Source organism: Loxodonta africana, chromosome 19 (assembly GCF_030014295.1).
Source record: "Loxodonta africana isolate mLoxAfr1 chromosome 19, mLoxAfr1.hap2, whole genome shotgun sequence".
In the NCBI taxonomy this organism is placed as follows: Eukaryota; Metazoa; Chordata; class Mammalia; order Proboscidea; family Elephantidae; genus Loxodonta; species Loxodonta africana.
The window spans coordinates 71,671,912-71,693,066 of NC_087360.1; the positions used below are offsets into that span (position 1 = coordinate 71,671,912).

The 21,155-nt window shown below is 37.9% G+C and overlaps 1 protein-coding gene across 3 annotated transcripts in view; it reads right to left on the reverse strand.

The window, feature by feature from the left end:
- The window catches only part of ERI1 (exoribonuclease 1), a 49,200-nt gene that overhangs the window by 24,067 nt on the left and 3,978 nt on the right, over positions 1-21,155 (reverse strand). For all 3 annotated transcript variants that reach the window (XR_010318659.1, XM_064272843.1, XM_064272842.1), the window contains exons 2-6: positions 12,839-13,017; positions 8,735-8,945; positions 4,590-4,673; positions 2,904-3,013; positions 1,189-1,303 (exon numbers count right to left, since the gene is read on the reverse strand). Coding sequence is in view for 2 of the 3 variants with exons in the window: in XM_064272843.1 (XP_064128913.1) it covers positions 1,189-1,303; positions 2,904-3,013; positions 4,590-4,673; positions 8,735-8,945; positions 12,839-13,017 (699 nt within the window). In the remaining variant the exon portion in view is untranslated. The remainder of the gene's footprint in view (positions 1-1,188; positions 1,304-2,903; positions 3,014-4,589; positions 4,674-8,734; positions 8,946-12,838; positions 13,018-21,155) is intronic.

A 21,155-nucleotide genomic window follows, 5' to 3' on the forward strand; every position in this document is an offset into this window, starting at 1 on the left:
ATAGACAAGCAAAGGAAATCCCATAGGGAGATAACTTTAGAAGGAGCGTGAAAAACAAATAGTTGAGATCAGAACAGGATTAAAGGCTCCAGGAAGGAAGTCTACAAGAACAAAAGGAAAAAGAGAAAAGAAAAACCGACCACCTGAGTGTTTGGAGTACAGAGAAATGATTTATAGACTGACTGGAGATGAATGAAACCAGCCAACAAAGGAGCCAATGATGAAATCTGAGGACAAGTTGTCAACGCTCTGCACAGTCCAGGAATGTGAACACCGAACAGTGAGTTGACTAGGAAGCTAAGGTAACTGTATTAGAGAGACACAGGGAGGGAAGCACATGCAGGAGTGGAGGCTCAAGACAGTTAAATCTTCATCTTCCAGTGTAGGAACTCAACAGGTATCTGAAACCTAAAATTTAAGAAATGGTATCACCATGCAATTTAGGACTATCCAGGTAAATATAAAGAAGCCTTGGTGGCACAAACAGTTAAGTGCTTGGCTGCCGACCGAAAAGGTTCATGCTACAAACTCACCCAGCTGCTGCTCAGGAAAAGGACCTGGTGACCTGCTTCCATGAAGATTACAGCCATGAAAACCCAGGGCAGTTCTATTCTCTCATTTGGGGTCGTTATGAGATGGAATCAACTCAAACGCATACAACAAGGTAAATATGATTAAAAGGAATAAGTTAAAAAAAAAAAAAAAAAAGGTTGAAAGCATTTGCCTCAGGAGACCAGGAACCAGCACTGGTAAGGGCTGTGGTGGAAGACTGCCATTCGTTATAAGCTGTGCAGTGTTATCCGAAAAATTCAACGTATAGTATGTGTAATGTAAATTAATTTTAAATGAATTTTTAAAAAAGCAAAGCCAATTCTAAAATAAAAAGTTTATTTGTTCCAGAAGTAATCCACACACTGAGTAACTCTATAATTAGGAACACTTGTCACTGAAGGTCACAGTCACACAGTTAACCCATTTAAATACAGGTAACAGGTTGAATGAGAAAGACGGGCTTACCTTTCTAAGCCAATCTGAACATAACTAATCAGGAATCTGAAAAGCAGCTACTGATCAGATGTCCTATTTCTCTGAAAATCTGCACCTGGTAAATCATAACTTAATGTGCATGCAAAATAGAGCAAATTTACCATTCAGGGCAGCACGACCGACAGATTGCAGGAGGTTTACCTTGTAGAAGTTTCCATATGACTTTCGAATGTTGATCCACCTTTTAGCAAAAGGAGGGTATCTGAGCCTGCTAAGCTGGCACTGAATGTTCAGGAACTTATTCATATCCCACGAACTTGTAAATCAAAAACAGGAAAAAAACGGATAAAACAAATGCTAGGCTATTTTTACCAATAATTATATTAAGTCATTCTATTTGTTTTGAATTTTCACCTGTCAGCTTTCTTTCTCATATTCACACACAGTGCTTGCAAAATTTACCTCTCATTCTCCAAAAAACTCATTAAAAAATAAACTTTGAAAAGTCAAAGAAAACTAGAAGTTGGGCATATTAGATTTTTCTCAAACTAATTCATATTAGGCTCATCTTGATTATTTCTCCGGTTCTGATTACCTGTGGAGGCCTCTATCTTGTCAAGTATTTTTTCATAATTCTAAAATAGCCTTTGCTACGTGTCCTTTCAATGCCAGGCTTATCGTATTAGGATTTCTCTGAGCATACGCGTTGAAATAAAACAAAGCAAAACAAGAACCTTGAAAGAGACCGAAATAGCTGGTACCGAGAGGCTAATGCAATCTGTTCTATAGCACACGCTTCTACGACACCAACCGACTTAGGTGATGAACTAGAATACTGGCTGTATACCGTGGACACTGTGTGGTTCAGACACGGTTTTTCCTATGCAAAGGCGTAAGGAATAATGCCGGTGGAGATTATAACCTTCAGCAGGAAAGAAAAAAGCCCTCAAGTCAGCTGCTATACTGGTATCGGGAGTATTTTCAATTGGATTTTAAGAGAATACCTAGGTGATTATTTCAGCTTTAGAGTATAATTTGTCCATAGCTTGAAACAGAAGTTGTCTAGGACTTTCTTCAACCCTAATGGCAAACAATGTCTACAATCCTTATTTCAATCTTTCTGATCTTTTCATTTAGCATTTCGTGTAGCACGTGTTTACGGAACAGATGTCAAGTTCAGCGCTACAGTAAGAACTATGGAGTATTATCAAGACCAAAAGTCCATACTCTGAAAGGGTTTGTAAAAATAAATCTTATATACAGAAAGTTTAGATCTTAAAATATAGATCAGCTGCCAATATGAATGGCACTTATCACAGTGGCTGTTAAGATTTTAGGGGGAAAAAAGATCAAGGTGATTTATATAATGTCTGGGGTGAAAAAACAAGGTGGGTTTTAAATAATGATTAAGTAGTTGAAGGAAAAAACCTTTCAGTAGAGAGGAAAGCATGAAAAAGTACAGAGAAAAGATAAACCATGGTAAAATAATGGTCAGCCTGACTGGAGTAAAAAAATAATGGGAGATGGATTAGGCTAAACAGGTAGGGTGGGATTGGACAAAGAGAACCTTGAAAGCCAGGCTGAAGAGTCTGGACCTTTTTTTTTTTTTAAAGCAAGGAAGTACCATGATAAAGACAGTTTTAGTAAATTCATTTTAACATATTAACATTAATCTTTCTCTAATCTTCCAGTGCTGGATTAGACCGTAATCACTGCTTTCCCCCATCTCTTGTATCCCTGGGATTCAGAATTTAAGTAGGAATAAGAATGTGAAAGGAAAAATTCTGCCTCCTATGGAGTGACCCTAGGACTTTTAGCAAGTAATATTCTTGGTTGTTATTCTAAAAGTTAAATGAAGAAGGACACCTTAGGTCTTAAAAGACAGATAAAAAAATAACAAGTTTCTAAATACTTACCCATCTGTTAATATGGAATATTTATATTTTGTTCCTAATTCCTTCAATTTCATCCAGTCTGTTACTTTTTTTAGTACCTGAGGGAAGGTATCAGCTCTGTCTACCTGATCCTGAGGATATAAAAGTAAAATATATAAAAATCTGGGACACTACACATAGTCCTACAAAATACTCATACGTACATTGGAAGGAAGGGGGCAATGAAGAAAGTATAATCTATAATGTTTTAAACTCTTCATGATTTCCTTGGTTTAGATCCACCTTAAGTTTCATTTTTAAGATAATTATTTATGGTCAAATACTAAGGGCTGCTTTCAATTGTTGTATGTAACCCTTCTGAAACTCATCCCAAGTGGTTCTCCGTTTTCAGGCCTCAACCTCATGGCTTACTGATTCTCCAGAAAGTGGAGAAAAGCTCTTCTCAGCTGTAAGCCATCGCTCCCTGAAGTGGTCTCCCCATCTTGAATCACATACCCTTTCCACCCCATACTACACACCGCTGCCAAATTGATCTTCCTAAAATGTAAATCACATTACTCTCACACTTAAAATCCTTCCGATACTCCCCCAAGGCTTCCGGGATAAAGACACACAAGACCCTTCATGGTCTGGCTTGCCTTTGCGTACTTCTCTATTTTTGACTTTTTTACTATCACATACACATTTGAGCTATCCTAAATTACCTACAGTTCTGCCATTTCACATCTGAAATGCCCAGCCATTCTTCTCTGCCTACCTACCTATCATTACTCAGCCCACGTTCACCAACTGAAGAAGCTTTTCTCAGGACACCTGTCCATTCCCTCTGTCTCCTACAGAAGCCCTTTTTACACATGTCCATAATAACAAGATAAAACACTAATTTGTCAGTCCTCCTAACCATTCTGCAACCACTGGTTTATCCTGTCTGTCCTTCTGACTTCCAGATTACAGGTGTGCTAAGGACAGAGACTGACTTGACTATTTTTACCCCAGTGCCTACCATAAGGAGCCCCGGTGGTACAGTGGTTAAGCACTTGACTGTTAACCAAATGGTCAGCAGTTCAAACCACTAGCTGCTCTATGGGAGAAAGATGTAGCAGTCTGCCTCCATAAACACTAAAGCCTTGGAAACCCTATGCAACAGTTCTACCCTGTCCTACAGGGTCACTAGGAGTCGGAATCCACTCAACAGCGACAGGTTTTTTGGTGGTAGATACTACAGCAGGCACTCAAGTATTTGTTGAATAAATGAATAAATAAAAGAACTAGATACATAAACAAGGGGCCTACCACATCAGAATACATATATTCTCTGATTCAAAAAATCAGAGACCTAAAAAAGATTAAGCTACATATAGTCAAGTTGTAAAATGATAAACATTTTAAAACGACATCTAAAATTTCTGCACGTTATCGCTTACTTTACTAACGCTCACTACCTTCAGATTCATCATCCCAAACCCGTTGCCATCGAGTTGATTCCAACTCATAGCGACCCTAACACAACTGAGAACAATTTTTACAAGATGGGAAGTCTGCTCTTGCATTTTCTTTTGAACATTACAATATGAAAGATCTCTGCCAAGCAAGGAGAGTATTGTATTAAATTACTGACAACAATAATAATGTTTAAAAACTATCTACCAAGTAAATCCCCAATTTCAAAATTTACAAATTCTAGGAAAAAGAACAGAGAATTATAACCTGAGTAATTCCAGTAAGGTTGATGCAGAAATCAGAAAGTTGTGTGTTAATCTCTGGCCTCACATACTGTTGAAATGTATCTTCCTACAAAGGAAAGATAACAAATTAAGCATTTTACATGCCTTAAGATACATGACACATGACAAATTCAATCACACGAGGCTATAATTTCACAGGTACTTACTGCATAGAACTTTGATTCCAAGATTTAACAATTTAAGGATAATTCTCCACCCCCAAAGCACTCTTTTTAATAATTCTTGAATTAAAAGTGTTTTGTTTCATAGTTTTAAAAATTTTATGATAAAACAAATTTCCGAAAGAAAGTCTTCAAAATTTAGATAAGCATTTTTCCTGAGGAGCAAAATGATCATATTTTTGTGAATAACATTTTAAAACTGTAAAATCTAATAATATAACTTCTACGTCAAGGCACTAAAAGCTTTTTTTAAATAATAAATTTGAAGAAATGCCAATCTTCAGTTATAAAAGTTAATTAGCTGCAGATTACTGCTCTTTCATTTATGTCTCGATAATACTCATCTTTATATGAAGAGTCTATTGAACTGAATTTTGAACAGTCAAAATCTGACTGTATGTTGTGTAATTGTGTAAATGTCAGTAGCATAACCGTATTTTGTGGTAATTTTTAACCACTTCAAAAAACTTGGACGCTTGCCTTCTTAATTAATCCTCACAGCAACTGTGAACTACATAAGGTCAGTACTACCATCATCATCAGGCTCAGAACACAAATCAGTGTTTTTCCTCCAGTCCAATACTGCCATCCTGAACCAGAACATACTCAGTCATCTTTTTTTTAAATTAAGGACAATTTCAAAGCCTAAAGATAAACAACAATGGTCAATCCTAAGTAGATATGGAGAAAAAGCCAAAGAATATTCTCTGTGGCAAAAGATGAAAAGATTAAGAAAAGCAAATGTTTATACTTCTGAAGCCTAAATTCTTTATACATATCATTCCATTAGGCTGGCTAACTGTGAATGGATACTAACAATTACAAAGGAGCAAAACCACAGAAGAGCAAACAACAATATTTGACCTTCAAAGGTTAGATGCTCTTTACTTACCAGATATAATGCAAAGCAAAAAAAAAAATCCACTTAAATTTTCTAAAGTTTATATCCTTTTAAGTGTCAATATTTTGTTTTACAATTCTAAATGAAAATCTTGCAAAAATATATTGTAACCTTTCTTACCATTCATGCAGCTAATATTAACTAAATATAACATTAATAAAATTTTACTCAGTATTTAATACTCTTAACAGAATGAAGCTCCAAAGAACTATTCATTCATTGATCAAATATCTAAAAATCACTTACATAAATTACACAGTAAGTTAAAATAAGGGCTATTGAAAAAAAAAAAAAAAGAGTAGAGCAGGCAAGGAGAATCAGAAACATTGTGTGTTTAAGCTACAACATTAAATAGGATGGAGCCCTAGTGGCTCAGTGGTTAAGAGCCCAGCTGCTAACCAAAAAGGTCAACAGTTTGAATCCACCAGCCACTCCATGGAAACTCTATGAAGCAGTTCTATTCTGTCCTATAAGGTAGCTATCGACTCGATGGCAATGGGTATTAAATAGGATAATCAGGAAGGTTTCACTGAGGTGAGATTTAAGGAAGGGTTGGGAGGGAGGGAAGGAAGGAGAGAATTAGCCAGCAGGTTGTCTGGGGAAGAGAGCTAGAGTTAAACTTTAAGGGTGGGGGTAAGGGAATATGCCTGGCATTTCTGAGAAACAGAAAGGAGGCCACCATGGCTGGAGTTGTATACTGAATAATCAGAAAAAGGAGAGGAGACAACCAGAGAAGTAATAAGAGGCCTAATCATATAAGGAATAATGCAGGGTTTTGAACAGAGAAGTGAAATGTTCTGTCTTATATTTTAAAAGCATTACCCTGGCTACTACGTTGAAAAGTAGTTGTGGGGCGGGGGCAAGGATAGCAACACAGAGACAGGTTCCATGGTGACTGCAGTAATTCCAGACAAGAAACGAGTGGGGCCCGCACTAGTGTCACAAAAGTGTGTGAAGTAGCTGGGTTCTGTGTGTATCTTGAAGGCAGACCCAAATAGGAGTCACTGATAGAAAGACTGAAGTCAAGGACGAGCTGTTACAAAGATAAAATTGTCATTGCTGAGCCAGGGAAAGGTGAAGACAGAACAGCTAAGAGGTAAGTTCAGTTGGGGACATGCTGCATTTAAGATGTTTGTTTAAATTTTCAAGTAGCAATGTTAAGCAATCTGGATTTGGGACAGAGGTCCAGGTTAGAGATATACAAGTGGAAGTCATCAACGTATGGTTTTTAAAAGCTATGGAAATAGATGAGATCACCAAGGGAGAGGATGTTTGTACAGAAGGCCTAGGGTATGCCCTGAGCATCTAATATTAGGCAGCTGGGGAGAAAAAGAGGAACCAGCAATGGAAACTGAGAAGGGAAGCCCAGTGAGGCTGGAGAAATATCAAAGAATGAGGTTTCTTGGTAGTCACTTGAAGAAAGTGTTTCAAGAAGAAGCAAGTGGCCAATTCTGCTATGGTAGTAGATTTAGGTAAAGGTCAAACATGATGCTGATGAGTGGTTTTAGTGGAGTCCTGGGACTGAACACATTAAGATGAACTTAATTGAACTTAAACTCACAGTGGTATGGGTTTAAGAGGGAATGGAGGGTGATGGAAAAATGTAGAAATGGACAGAGGTGGTGGTTGCTCTACATGATCAATGTGATTAACATCACTGAACTGTGCATGTAAAAAACACTGAAATGGAGAGAAGGAGAGAACAGGAGAAAAGGAAACAACTTTATTAAAGAGTTTTGCTGCAAAGAGGAACAAAGAAATGGGGTAACTGATGGGGCAGGGGGATCAAGAGAAGGTTTCTTACGGTGTGAAAGACAACAGCATGTCTGTATGTGACGCTAATGGCCAAGTAGAGAGCAGTAAACCATTAATATCTACCTGAAGGAGAACTGCTAGAGCAACGTCTTAGAGAGAGAGGAAGTGGAATCCAGTGAGTTATGCAAGATCATTTGCCTTCACAGCTCTCATTTCCCCTTTAATTTATTGACTTCTAATCTGCTTTGGACAAAGAAATTATATAAATAGACTGATTAAGCATATGATTGAAAGAGGCATCGAAGAGGGCTAAGAAAAACCTATACATTTTAATGCGTGAAGACTTTTTATACATATTCCCCCCTGTGTGTTGGTGGCAACTGGGGCTACCAGAGAAGCGAAGTCTGAACAGATGAGATGCCATGATACCCTTGATCAGATTTTACACGGCAAACAGCATTCCTGTTACGGGGAGTTCTTGTTATGACTTCCAACACTGACAACGAGTAACTGAAGTGCACGTATGATATGGCTTAGAAGTCCAGGCTATACAGGTCGTTCCTGGCGTAAACTTTCCACCAAATGCTTAATGAACGATGGCCAGTTCCAGGTTGAAAGGTGGTTTTTGTACGTTATCTTTCTTATAGATCAGAGTTCACATTCTTCTACAGCAGTGGTTCTCAACCCTGACTGCGTATTAAAACTGAGAAGCTTAAAAAAACAAAATGCTGATATCAAGGGCACCACTACAGAACTATATCAGAATCCCTGGGGCATGCACCGGGCATTGGTACTTTTTTTGTATGATGTCCGGCCAGATGTGTGTTCTAAGCAAACTAACAGAAAAGCACTGTAATTTTAACTGGTGGAAAGAAGCGTAGGCTCAGAAATTATCTTATTACAGCTTTTCTATTAACTGAGCTGACACACAGTACATGCCAAGAACAAAAAGCCCACTGGGGAATTCTAATTCTCACTAAGCAACAAACGAGATCCTCAGTCTAAGTAGTGAACACCAGAACAAACCAAAACAACCCTAAGGCGTTGCCGTGGGGTCGATTTCGACTCATAACGATCCCGCAGGACAGAGGAGAACTGCCTCATAGCTTCCAAGGCTGCAAATCTTTGTGGGAGCAGACTGCCACATCTCTCTCCTATGGAGTGGCTGGTGGGTTTGAAACGCCCACCTTTCAGTTAGCAGCCAAGCACTTAACCACTGTGCCACTAGGGCTCCTTCCAACACTAGAAGAGCTGCTGTTAAAGCAAAATTAAAATGTAACAAGCACTTACGATTTCTAAGGTGTGAGTATTCAGCAAGACAATAGGAAATTCAATGATCTCGTGTATGAACTCAGGTGGGTTACCCTCTTCACAAGTGGCTTCAAAGTCAATAATACAAATGTAGTCATAGTAACTATTACGACAGCTGTCCCCTTTTGACATCAGCTTCTGTTTCTTGTAATAGTTTTTTAGCCTCTTCTTTAATATGTCCTTCACCCCTCTAAGGAAAAATAAAAAGAAAATTTACTCTTGGCTGAATTTTACAGTCAATAATCTGAACTCTGACCTGCTGGCACTGGGCTGAACACCGAGAGCCACGGTACAATCTAGCAAACGTCAGGTACGATACACGTAAAGAGCAAGACTCAAAGCAAGGTTAGCAAAGAATTAATTAAAATGAATTATAATAATTCTAATGGAATGATTATCTTGAATGGTAAACTTAAGAATCTTTTTATAAAGGGAAAACAATATCAGTGTTTTTCTTCGCAAGTAACTTTTCATTTTAGTAGTATATAAGAGCATTTTCTCCAATACATACTGGTATTTCAAACCATAAACCTTTTCAACATGAAAACTTACAAAGCCATATTACCTTATATATGAGGATGACAAACATGATACGAAAACTAAAATTAATACTGAATGATTCCACTGGCCAAATTAAATTTCAGAGTATGAAAATTCAGGTGAATTGCACACGCTGCGCTAGCTCTTTCCTTTCTTCTGGCTCTTATCAGGTTAACCAAAACCAAACCCACCACCATTGCAGTCGATTCTGACTTGTAGCGACCCTGCAGGACAGGGCAGAACTGCCCCATAGGGTTTCCAAGGCACTGCTGGTGGATCCGAATTGCCGAACTTTTGGTTAGCAGGCGAATATCCGGCCACTGGGCCACCAGGACTCCGTTATCAGACGATCCAAAAAATTCCATAGGAATATAAAAGCATTATGAGCCTAGCATATCAAGTTGAACGCCTGTTAGTTATTTTACTAGAAAAACTAATTTAGAAGGTACCCTAGAGTACCCTGTGTCCAGGCGAACACTGCCATACTCACTAGGTCCTTAATTGGAAGTAGGTTTCTTAATTTACCAAAGAGAGAATATAATTTAGTAGATTTTAGTTTTAGGAAGAGCTTTAAAATATATGTTCCACAAATGGGGCAGGGTGGGAGAAGGGAAGGTCCTTCTAAACAGGTATCAATGGTTGGTGATGGCAGTCAAGTTCTTCAAACAATATGTTTCTTCAAAAAATTAAAAGTCACAACCAGTGCTCAGGCTTCCTTCAGGGTTACGTGGTTGAATCGTATAGTGACCTACAAATACAAAACGGTAGTAAAAAAAAGAGGATCTAAATGGTAATTAACGTATAATTCTAAGTGAGGCATTTTGGTCACATCGCTAAAAAAAAAAAAAAAAAAATTCTTTTAATCTTTTTATCCCTTTCTAAACTACCACTGAAGCACTGAAAAGGAATCCTATCCTTGAAAACAGTTGGCTGTTTTAAAGCAAAACATCTTAATATGCTTATCTGCTTGAGATATTCCAATTTACCAAAACCTAGAAAGAAAGTCTCTTAACCTCTGTCATATTAAGGTGTTCTTAGTGACCTCTGTGTCAAGTGACAGCTTTGGATTGTTTCTGTCATACTTTGTTTTTTTTGAGAACCATACTCGTAGAGTAGTCTGGAAACCGGGCTCTTCCTTTGTTTGTGGCAACACCAACATATAACCAGCTGCTCACGTGTAACATTTCCCTTCCCCTTCACAACCAAGTAACCACCACCTATGCTGCTTCCAACTCAGAAAACACATTCAGAATCTGGTTCTTTTTCTCCCTGCTGTGGTTCCTATTAGCTTCTTGTGCTGTGGCAAACACCTCCACTACCACAACCCTCCTACACGTTCTTTACCTTACGTCAGAGCGAAGCATGAATGCCCCCCTACTCTTAAATATCTTTTCCAGTTCCTTCCTCTTACGGTAAAGTAAAACCTGGATCTTAGCATAAGGTGTCCTTCTCAGCGTAGCTATAACCTATCATTTTCAAATGCTCCCAGCTCCAGGTATGTCGTGTTCTGCAGACGAACCGTAAGTCATCCCCTGAATATGTAGTGTGCGTTCACGCTCTATAACCTTGGCTGTGCATAGCTGAAGAAAAGGCAAGATCAGGTATTAGAAAACATAAAAATAAGAATTCGAAAAGGTTTCGGGTTCTTTTAGCCTGAAATACTCTTTTCCCTGTTCTGTCTGGCATATCAATTAAAACATCACCTTCCTGACTTCCTGAGAATACATTCCCTGAGTCTCACGATGTACTTGGCCAGACTGCAAACATAGCACTTGCCACTGTTTTGAGATTATCTGTTCGTGTGGTTTTGCAAAAGACTGTGAGCTTTCCAAAGTGGGGAACATAACTGTATTTACTTTTATAACTTCAATGACTACTACAGTGCCTAGAATTCAATATATGCTTATTGAATAAATATATAAACATACAGGCAGTCCCTTGGTTATGAATGTCTGATTTCTATACAACCCACTAGTTACAAATCACCACCTCATAAAGCCTATTATGTTAAAAAATTCGAGGTACATACAATGGTTTGTAACAGCAAACAGGTGCTACTTTGCAATGTGCATTAAAATATTATAATTACTGTATTATTATGTTAAAGATGCTTTAATGTATCTGGAAGTGATTCTTTAACGTTTTTTATGCATAGAAAGGTACACTATATACTATATACTAAGACAAACATTTGACTAGCTGAGGTTAGATACGTACCTAACTGCTCCCACTTACGTACAAATTCAACTTAAAGACAATATTAGAAACGGAACTCGTTTGTAACCTGAGGACTGCCTGTAGATCTAGAGCTCTACCTCCCATGCAAGTCAGCAAGCAATTGATCTTTGCACTCGGGAAGGACAAAAATTTTGTCCAGAAGATCTTCCGCAGGCTATAGGTTGTATCTTCATAATAGAAAGAGTCAGGGGGAAATGAGGTAAAAATCTCCTTCACAAATTATGGTGCAGACAGTCTAGAAGGGGAAAAAATATTAAATGTGCTCTTTTGAAAAATAGGGATGATCCATTTTGAAGCAGAGGAGGAATGCTATTTATAAGCGAATAAGGATCCAGGGATGCCTTGAAACAGTAATAGTTTTCATCCACTGCATGCAGTCAAATTTGTACTTGATTCCTGGCAGTTCTACTGTCTATCAAACATCTGCACCCTTTTTCTGGTGCCCACAGGTCATTCCTGCCCCATATCCCAAGAAATTAATCTCTCTGAAAGTACTAGTTAACTCAAAACTGTGTGATTTGTTTTGCAAAAAATTAAAAAACTTAGGTATGTGTACATCTAATTAAAGACACACACGTCGGCTGAGCTGCACTGTTTTCTCACTCAATACACACTGTTAAACACACAATGGGTGCTATCATTCTGCATACTTTGAGAAACTAAAACAGAAAAAAGAAAAACCTTCCTGGTAGGTAAATGATTTTTTTTAATTACTTGGCTTCAAACAGGAAACCTGGTGGTACAGTGGTTAAGAGCTATGGCTATTAACCAAAGGTTGGCAGTTCAAATCCACCAGGCGCTCCTTGCAAACTCTATGGGGCAGTTCTACTCTGTCCCACAGGGTCACTATGAGTCAGAATTGACTCAATGGCAACAGGTTTTTTGGCTTTGGTTTCAAATGATTCTACTTTATAAAAAAATACAAATGGCCAAAAGAAAACATTCAACCTCATTAATAATTAAAGAAATTAAAAATATTATCCATCAACCAAAGGACAACTAAAAAAATTAACAAAAACACACACGATATGATGAGACAGATATTCCTATACATTGCTGATAATCTTTAAAGTCACAGACTTTGACTCAGCAATTCTACTTTTATCACCTAACAGATTGACAGAAATAATGAGTTGCACACAAAGATTTCCGTGTAAGGCTGAAAATTCACAGCGCTGTCTGCATTGTCGGTAATGGTTTTCTCTTATCAAAGGTTTATAGACGATTTTTTTCCCCAGTGTTTTCAAGATTTTCTAGGATGAGTTTATACTACTTTTATAATTTTAAACAGTTATTTTTAATTACCTGGTTTCAAGCTTGAATTCTGAGAGTTTAGCTCTGAGTTCCTCCTTACTCATTTTATTAATGCAACCATTTGTAAGAGCGATCTCTTTGTAAACTGGGTCACTGAAGTCACTTGTGTTGGAGCTAGTGTACTCAGGCTCTTTTGTTTCTTGGCCATCAAATCTACATCGTCGCTTGCTCTAAAAAGAAAGGATATAGTTTTCGATTAGTACAAACATCTCAGACTTAGAGATTTAAACTCCTGAGGCCTCTTGCTGCATGTTAAATGAAAATGGCCACTGCAGCTATTAGAGGGAGGGCAGGATAGGAAGAAGATATGTTTCCAGTACAATCTACCCCGCCCTGTTCTGGGCCATGAGGTTCTTCAAAGGCAATGAAGCTAAGGACAAAGCCGGCGTGTGGGAGTCAGAGCCTCCTCAGCACAGAGCCCCAGCTGACCATCTGCTAGCATCAGGAACAACAACATTACTTACTAGCCTCTGATCTTCGGCTTCCCTATTTATAAAATAAAGTATAATAATAACTGTCTCAAAAGGTAATGGTAATGAGCCCTGGTGATGCAGTGGTTAAAGTGCTCGGCTACAAATCAAAAGGTAGGTGGTTTGAATCCACCGGCTGCTCCATGGGAGAAAGATGCGGCCATGTGCTTCCGTAAAGATGACAGCCTTGGGAACCCTATGGGGCAATTCTCCTCTGTCCTACAGGGTCGCTATGAGTCAGAATCGACTCGACGACACCTAAGTGACAACATGGGGATGGTAAATAATATTTGGGCAGGAATACTGTAAGGATTAAATGAGATAATGTATGCCCGGCATCTAATACCATACATACAGTGGCTGTTAATAAACTTATTACCATTACGAGCTGTAGAAGACTTTTTCACAGTTTTATAAAATTTATAAGTGAACCAATTTTTAAATGAACTTTTAGAACATTATGCATTTATAAATCAGGGACTTCCTGCGAATTTTTAACCTGACTTCATTTCATACAGTTAACAAAAATTGCTCAATATAAAAACACAAAAATGAATTATAACTAAATACTCAGGAGCAGCAGAGGAAAGGTAAACAAAAATGAGAAAATAAAGGTCGCAAGAAAGGCCGATCCTAAAGGCAAAGAAGGAAAGGAGCTCAATTTCAAAACTTAGTTTCCAAAAGTTATGAATATATCAGTTATTCAGAAGAACTATAAACAGTTAAGCATTTGGCTACTAATCAAAAGGTTGGCGGTTCAAACCCACCCAGTGGTTCTGGGGGGAAAAAACCCAGGTGATTTCCTCCTGTAGACATCAGAGATGACAGCCTAGAAAACCCCATGGGGCCATTTCTACTCTGCAGCAAGGGGTCACTACGAGTCAACATCAATTCTATGGCACATGAGAACATACAGTCACATTATATACCTTTTATCTTTTCTTAGATCAAAATTTGTGTTTCAAAAAAATAATGACTCAATTCTAAACACTCTACAGTTGGTCCCAAACAACTAATAGGTTCCAAAGACCCATGTGTAAGTTCATTCTGCTCCAATCACAATGTTACAAATATTAGTTATGTTGCCAGAGTTTCCAAAAATACTTGGTACTTACTACTATTCATCCGTATTAAGGCTTGTTAACTTAGTCATCATTTACCATGTACTCCCTACGTGAACTTTAATTACACATTAAGAACGGATAACCGGGAACAGGCAGCAGTTCCTGACTCAGAACTGATTCTGATGGTTCAGGGACTATTTTTTGACTCTAAGCTCTCGATTTACTTCAACAGACGTTTACTGGAAACGTGCAGTGGGCTAGGGACAGTGCTAGGGGACACAGATTACTCATCTCATTTCCTCTGAGGAAGAGGTCAGCAAACCCAATGTGTGAACTGTTCATAAATGGAGGAATAAGCATACTCAGGTTGCTTGTTAGCAAATGTGTAAAAACTTTATAATGTTGACCTCTGACCAAGAAAATAATTAGCTTCCAATAATAGATCAAATTTACAATACATACCCAGCTACCTTATCACCAGAATCTAATAAGTGAATTTATCCTTTGTCTTTATACTTACACTGAATTTTAAGTTTCATCTTCAGTCACGTTAAATTTTAGGTCAAAATCAACTAACAGTTTGTCCACCAAAATATATGTTAATTTAAGCAAATGTTCTCTGTGACTAAATCCTCTCTCTGACTCACTCGGCCAATGAGTAATCCTTAGGCCTCCTCTACATTCACTGCCGATCACGACTTCTATAAAGAAAGATCCTGTACTGTCCTCTTCATGTGGCATGTCCTCCCCCTTTCTTCTGGTTTATTTAAAGCCACTGCTTCCTCTCCTAAGCCCAATGCTAGCCCTCCTCCTTCAGTGAGGTTCTCCTGGGTACAGCGGAGGTCCAGTCCTCAGTGATCAGTGTCTCCTTCCACATGTCAGTGGTCTACACTAACAGTTTCCAGAGAAGGACGTTCAAGTCAATGCGCTAAGGAGCAGAAAGAAAATATTAAAAATTCTACATGTATTTTTTAATCTACAAAGACACAAAAGCAGTCTACCTAAATTAAAAATACACAGATTGAGGCTGGCATCTTCCCCGGCCTCTACGCCTGTCAGCCTACCACTTGTCACAGTACTGGCTACATAACGAGGAAAGCGGGGACAGAGTCTACAACGAGAGGAATATTCGCCTTCACGATGGTTACTGTCATTAGTTGCCACGGAGCAGGTCCCGACTCATGGTGACCCCATATATGCAGACTAAACCGCTCCATCGGGTTTTCAAGGCTGTGACCCTCTGAACGCAGACTGTCAGGTAGTACTGTGACATTTTGCAATTTACATGCGTCCAACTGAGTCGATGTATGGATTATGTTATCTCACATAAAAGTATCTTTACAGGAAGTGACCATGAAAATCTTTTACACCGAACAAGTTTGCTGACAATCTTGTGGCTAAGTGCTTAAAAGTGTTACTGAACTTAAAGATGATATTTTCTTTTACAAAAAGACAGGTATTCCAAATTCACTACCCTTTTCTGGAATGAGAAGGGGAGAGCATAGAAGGGACAGACAGCTTGATCCTCAAGGTTTTTGTTTTTTATTTTTTAAATAAATACCATCTGTTCAAAATCTTGTTTCAAGATGAAACAAAATATGTTTTAACAATAAGCTGGAAACTAACTTTATCAAAAGAAACTTTTTCTTGGTGAGAACATCTTGAAAACATGTTTTGGAAATGTTTCCACCACCATGTTCCCTAAACTTGTAACAAACTTCTGCATCTACAAACTGAAAAACTTTAGAATTTAACTTGCTTAAAATTTTTCCAAAGGATGAGCTCTTACAAATTTTGAATCTATTTGTTAAAACAATAAATGCAACGAGAACAGAAACTCAAGAAGGCTGAGCAGGGTTTAACGGAATTATGAAGAATACTGAATATGCCATGGACTTCCAAAAGAACAAACAAATCTGTCTTGGAAGAAGTACAGCCCGAATGCTCCTCAGAAGCAAGGAGGGCAAGACTATGTCTCATGTACTCTGAACATGTTATCAGGAGGGACCAGTCCCTGCAGATGGACATCATGCTCGCTAAAGTAGAGGGTCAGCGAAAAAAGAGGAAGACCCTCAACAAGATGGATTGACTCACTGGCTGCAACAATGGGCCTAAGCATAATGACAATTGTGAGAATGGCATGGGACCAGGCAGTGTTTTGTTCTGTTGTACATAGGGTCACTGTGAGTTGGAACTGACTTGATGGCACCTAACAACAACAACATGGGACCGAATATATGCATCATGGCAATGTCAGAAGGTAAGAGAAAGAAGGAGACAAAAAGAATATTTGAATAATGACAGAAAATTTCCCCAATGTAATGAAGGACATGAATCTAAAAATCCAAGAAGCTCAAAGAACATCAAGTAGTATAAACCCAAAGAGATCTACACCAAGATACATCATAGTTAGGCTCTTAAAAAGTAAAGATAAAGAGAGAACCCTGAAAACAGTGAGAGGGAAGCAAACAGTCACATACAAAGGATCCCCAATAAGATTAAACGTCAATCTCTTCTCAAACACCAGAGGCCAAAAGGCAATAGAATGATATATTAAAAGTGCTGAAAGAAAAAAAAAAAAAAAAAACTGTCAACCAAGACTCCTATGCCCAGCGAAACTATCCTTCAAGAATGAGGGCGAAATTAAAAACATTCCTGGACAAACAGAAGCTGAGAAAGTTCATATTAACCAGGTTGACCCTACAAAAAATACTAATGGGAGCTCTGTAAATGGAAGGGAAAAGACACTAGAAAGTAATTCAAAGCCATACATAAAAAGAAAGATCACTAACAGAGGAAAATGTATGGACAACTATAAAAGCTAATACTAAGATATTCATGCTTGACGATTCTAAATGTTTTGTCCTTTTTTTTTTTAAATAACAAATACATAAAAAAGTAGGATAAAATTATGTTAAAAAAAGGGGGACATGAAATAGAAAGACATAATCAGCGATAACAAAAAGGGGGGAGGGAGAGGAATGGTACACATTCTGAATTTCTTGTACGTTACTGAAGTTAAGTTGGTACCAACTTACCCTAGAATTTTATAAATACAAGCTGTTAAATTAATATTAATGGTACCCACTAGGAAAATATATAAAAAACATATGCAAAAGGAGAGGAGAAGGGAATCAAAAAAGCTCACTACAATAAGCCAACAAAACACCAAGCAAGCAGTAGTAAAGGACAAAGATGAAGAAATTTTAAGATACACAAATAACAAAATGGCAGAAGTAAGTCACTTCTTATCAGTAATTACAGTGAATGTTAACGGACTAAATGCTCCAATCAAAAGGCAGAGAGTGGTTGAACTGAGAAGCCCTGGTAGCAGAGAGGTTAAGAGCTTATGGCAAACTACTGCTGCTAACCAAAAAGGTCAGCAGTTTGAATCCACCAGCTGCTCCCTGGAAACCCTACAGGGCAGTTCTACTCTGAATAGATAAAAAAAACAAAACAAAAAAAACATGTAAACAGCTATATGCTGTTTATAAGAGACACACCTTAAACCCAAGGACACAAATAACATTGAAAGTCAAAGGATGGAGAAAAATATTCCATGCAAATAACAACCAAAAGAAAGCTGGGGTAGCAATCTTAACAGAAGACAAAATAGACTTGCAGACAAAATCTGTTGGAAGAGATAAAGACGGACATTATATAGTGATAAAACGGTCAATTAATCAAGAAGATTTAACAGTCAAAGATATACACACACCCAACATCAAAAAACCAAACCCAGTGCCGTTGAGTCAATTCCGACTCTTAGCGACCCTACAGGACAGAGTAGAGCTGGTCCATAGAGTTTCCAAGGAGCGCCTGGTGGATTCGAACTGCCAACTGTCTGGTTAGCTGCCGTAGCACTTAACCACTACACCACCAGAGTTTCCAACATCTGAAGACCTAAATATTGAAGGGAGAAACAGCTAATGCTACAATAATAGTTGCAGACTTCAATACACCACTTTCAATATTGAACAAAACATCTACAAAGAACATCAACAAGGAAAACAGACGACTTGAATGACACCATAAACCGACTAGACTTAACAGACATATACAGAACGCCCTACCCAAAACAGTATAACATGCATTCTACCCCAGCGCATGTGGACCATTCTCTAGGATGGACCACATGTTAGGACACAAAGCAAGTCCTAATTAAATGTAAAAAGACTGAAATCATACCAAGTATTTTCTCTGAAAACAACAAAGTGAAGCTAGAAACCAATTAAAAAAAAAATAAAACCCTAAAAAGCACACAAACTTTGGAAATTGAACTACACACTATTAAACTACTTATAGGTCATGGAAGAAATAAAAAATTGCTTAAAGTCGAATGAAAATGAAAGCACAAAATACCAAAACTTGTAGGATGCAGCAAAGGCAGTATTCAGACAGAAGCTTATTACAATAAATGTCTACAAGAAGAAAGATATCAAATCAACAGCTGAACGCAACAACTCCAGGGACTAGAAAGAGAAGTGCAAACTAAGCCCAAACCTACTAGAAGAAAAGAAATAACACAGGCCAGAGTAGAAATAAATAAAAATGAAAACAGAAAAACAATAAAATTAATAAAACTAGGAGCTGCTTCTTTGAAAAGATCAATAAAATTGACAAACCTTTAGCTAGACTGACAAAAAAAAGATGCAAAAAACCAAAATAAAAAATGAAAGGGGGACACTACAACTGACCTGATAGAAATAAAGAGAATTATGACAGAATATTATCAACAATTGTATGACAAAAAACTGGACAACCTACATGAAATGGACAGATTCCTAGGCGCACACAAACTATCCAAACTGGGTGAAGAGGAAATGGAAAGTTTCAACAGACCTATAGCAAGTGAAGAAATCAAATCAGTGATAGAAAACCTCCCAACAACAACAACAACAAAAGTCCTGGACCAGACGGCTTCACTGGGGAATTCCACCAAATATTTAGAGACTTGACACCAGCGCTGTTTCAACTCTTCCAGAAGACAGAGAAGGAAGGAATACGCCCTAATTCATTCTATGAAGCAAACATAATCCCGATACTGAAAGGAAACAGACACCACAAAAAACTACGGCCAATATCTCTGATGACTACAGATACAGAAATTCCTAACAAAGTACTAGCAAACAGATTCCGACAGCATATTAAACAAGTCGTACACCATAATCAAGTGGGATTTATTTCAGGAATGCAAAGATGGTTCATCAACAGAAAATCAATCAGCATTATACACCACATCAACAGAACAAAGGAGAATAACCACATGATCATCTCTATGGACGCAGAAAAGCATTTAATAAAATCCAATACCCTTTCTTGATGAAAACCCTAAAGAATATTAAAATAGAAGGGAAATTCCTCAATATGATCCAGGGCATACATGAAAAGCCAACAGCCAACATTATGCTTAACGGAGAAAGACTGAGAGCTTTCCTTTTGAGCCTGGGAACAAGACGAAGATGCCCGCTCTTGCCATTTCTATTCAATATTGTATTAGAAGTCCTAGCCAGAACAAAAAGACAAGAAAAAGGAATAGGTCAAAAAACAAGAAGGAAAATTATCTCTATTTGCAAATGATATGGTCATATATACAGAAAATCCAAAAAAGTCCACAAGAAAACGTCCAGAGCTAATAGAAGAATTCAGCAAAGTTGCAGGGTACAAGGTCAACAAACAAAAATCAGGTGGGTTTCTATACACCTGCAATGAGAAATCTGATAGGGGAATTAGGGAAACAATTCCATTTACAATAGCATCTAAAAGAATAAAATACCTACAAACAAATCTAAACAGGGATATGAAAGACTTACATAAGGAAAACTATAAAACATTGTTGAAACAGGTTAAAGAAGGCTCATATAAATTCAAAGATGCTCCACATTCATGGACTGGAAGACTTAATTTTGTGAAGATGTCAATACTACCCAAAAGCAATCTTCAGATTCAAAGCAAGCCTGATGAAAATTCCAACAGCCTTCTGTACAGAATAGAAAAACCAACCCTCAGCTTTATATGGAACAGCAAGAGACCCTGAATAACTAAAGCAGTGTTGAAAGAGAAGAACAAAGTAGGGGGACTCACACTTCCTGATTTTAAAACGTACTACATAGGGTCGCTATGAGTCAGAATCGATGCTACGATAACAGGTTTGGTTTTGGTATACAGCCACAGTAACCAAACAGTCTGGACCAGACACATATACTAATGGAACAGAATTGAGAGTCCAGAAATAAACTCACACATCTACGGTCAACTGATTTTTTGCAAGGATGCTAACTAAGTCCATCTGATGAAGAATGAAGAGTCTCTTCAATAAATGGTGCTGGGAAAACTGGATTACCACGTGCAGAAAAACAAAACAGGATCCAAGCCTTACACCATACACAAAAACAAATTCAAAATGGATTAAGGACCTAAATGTGAAAACCAAAGACATAAAATTCTTAGAAGAAAAAGGAGTGGCAACACTGTCAGGCTTAGTTTTAACAGTGTATTATCTAACATAATAACAAAAGCACAAAACAGTGAAAAACAAAATAAATGAGACCTCATAAAAATAAACACTTTTGCTAATCAAAACCAAAAACCAAACCCATTGCTGTCGAGTTGATTTCAACTCACAGCGACCCTACAGGACAGAGCGGAACTGCCCCACAGCGTTTCCAGGAAATGCCTGGTAGATTTGAACTGCCAACCTTTTGGCTAGCGGCCATAGCTCTTAACCACTACTCCACCAGGGTTTCCTGAAAGACGTTACCAAAAAAGTGAAAA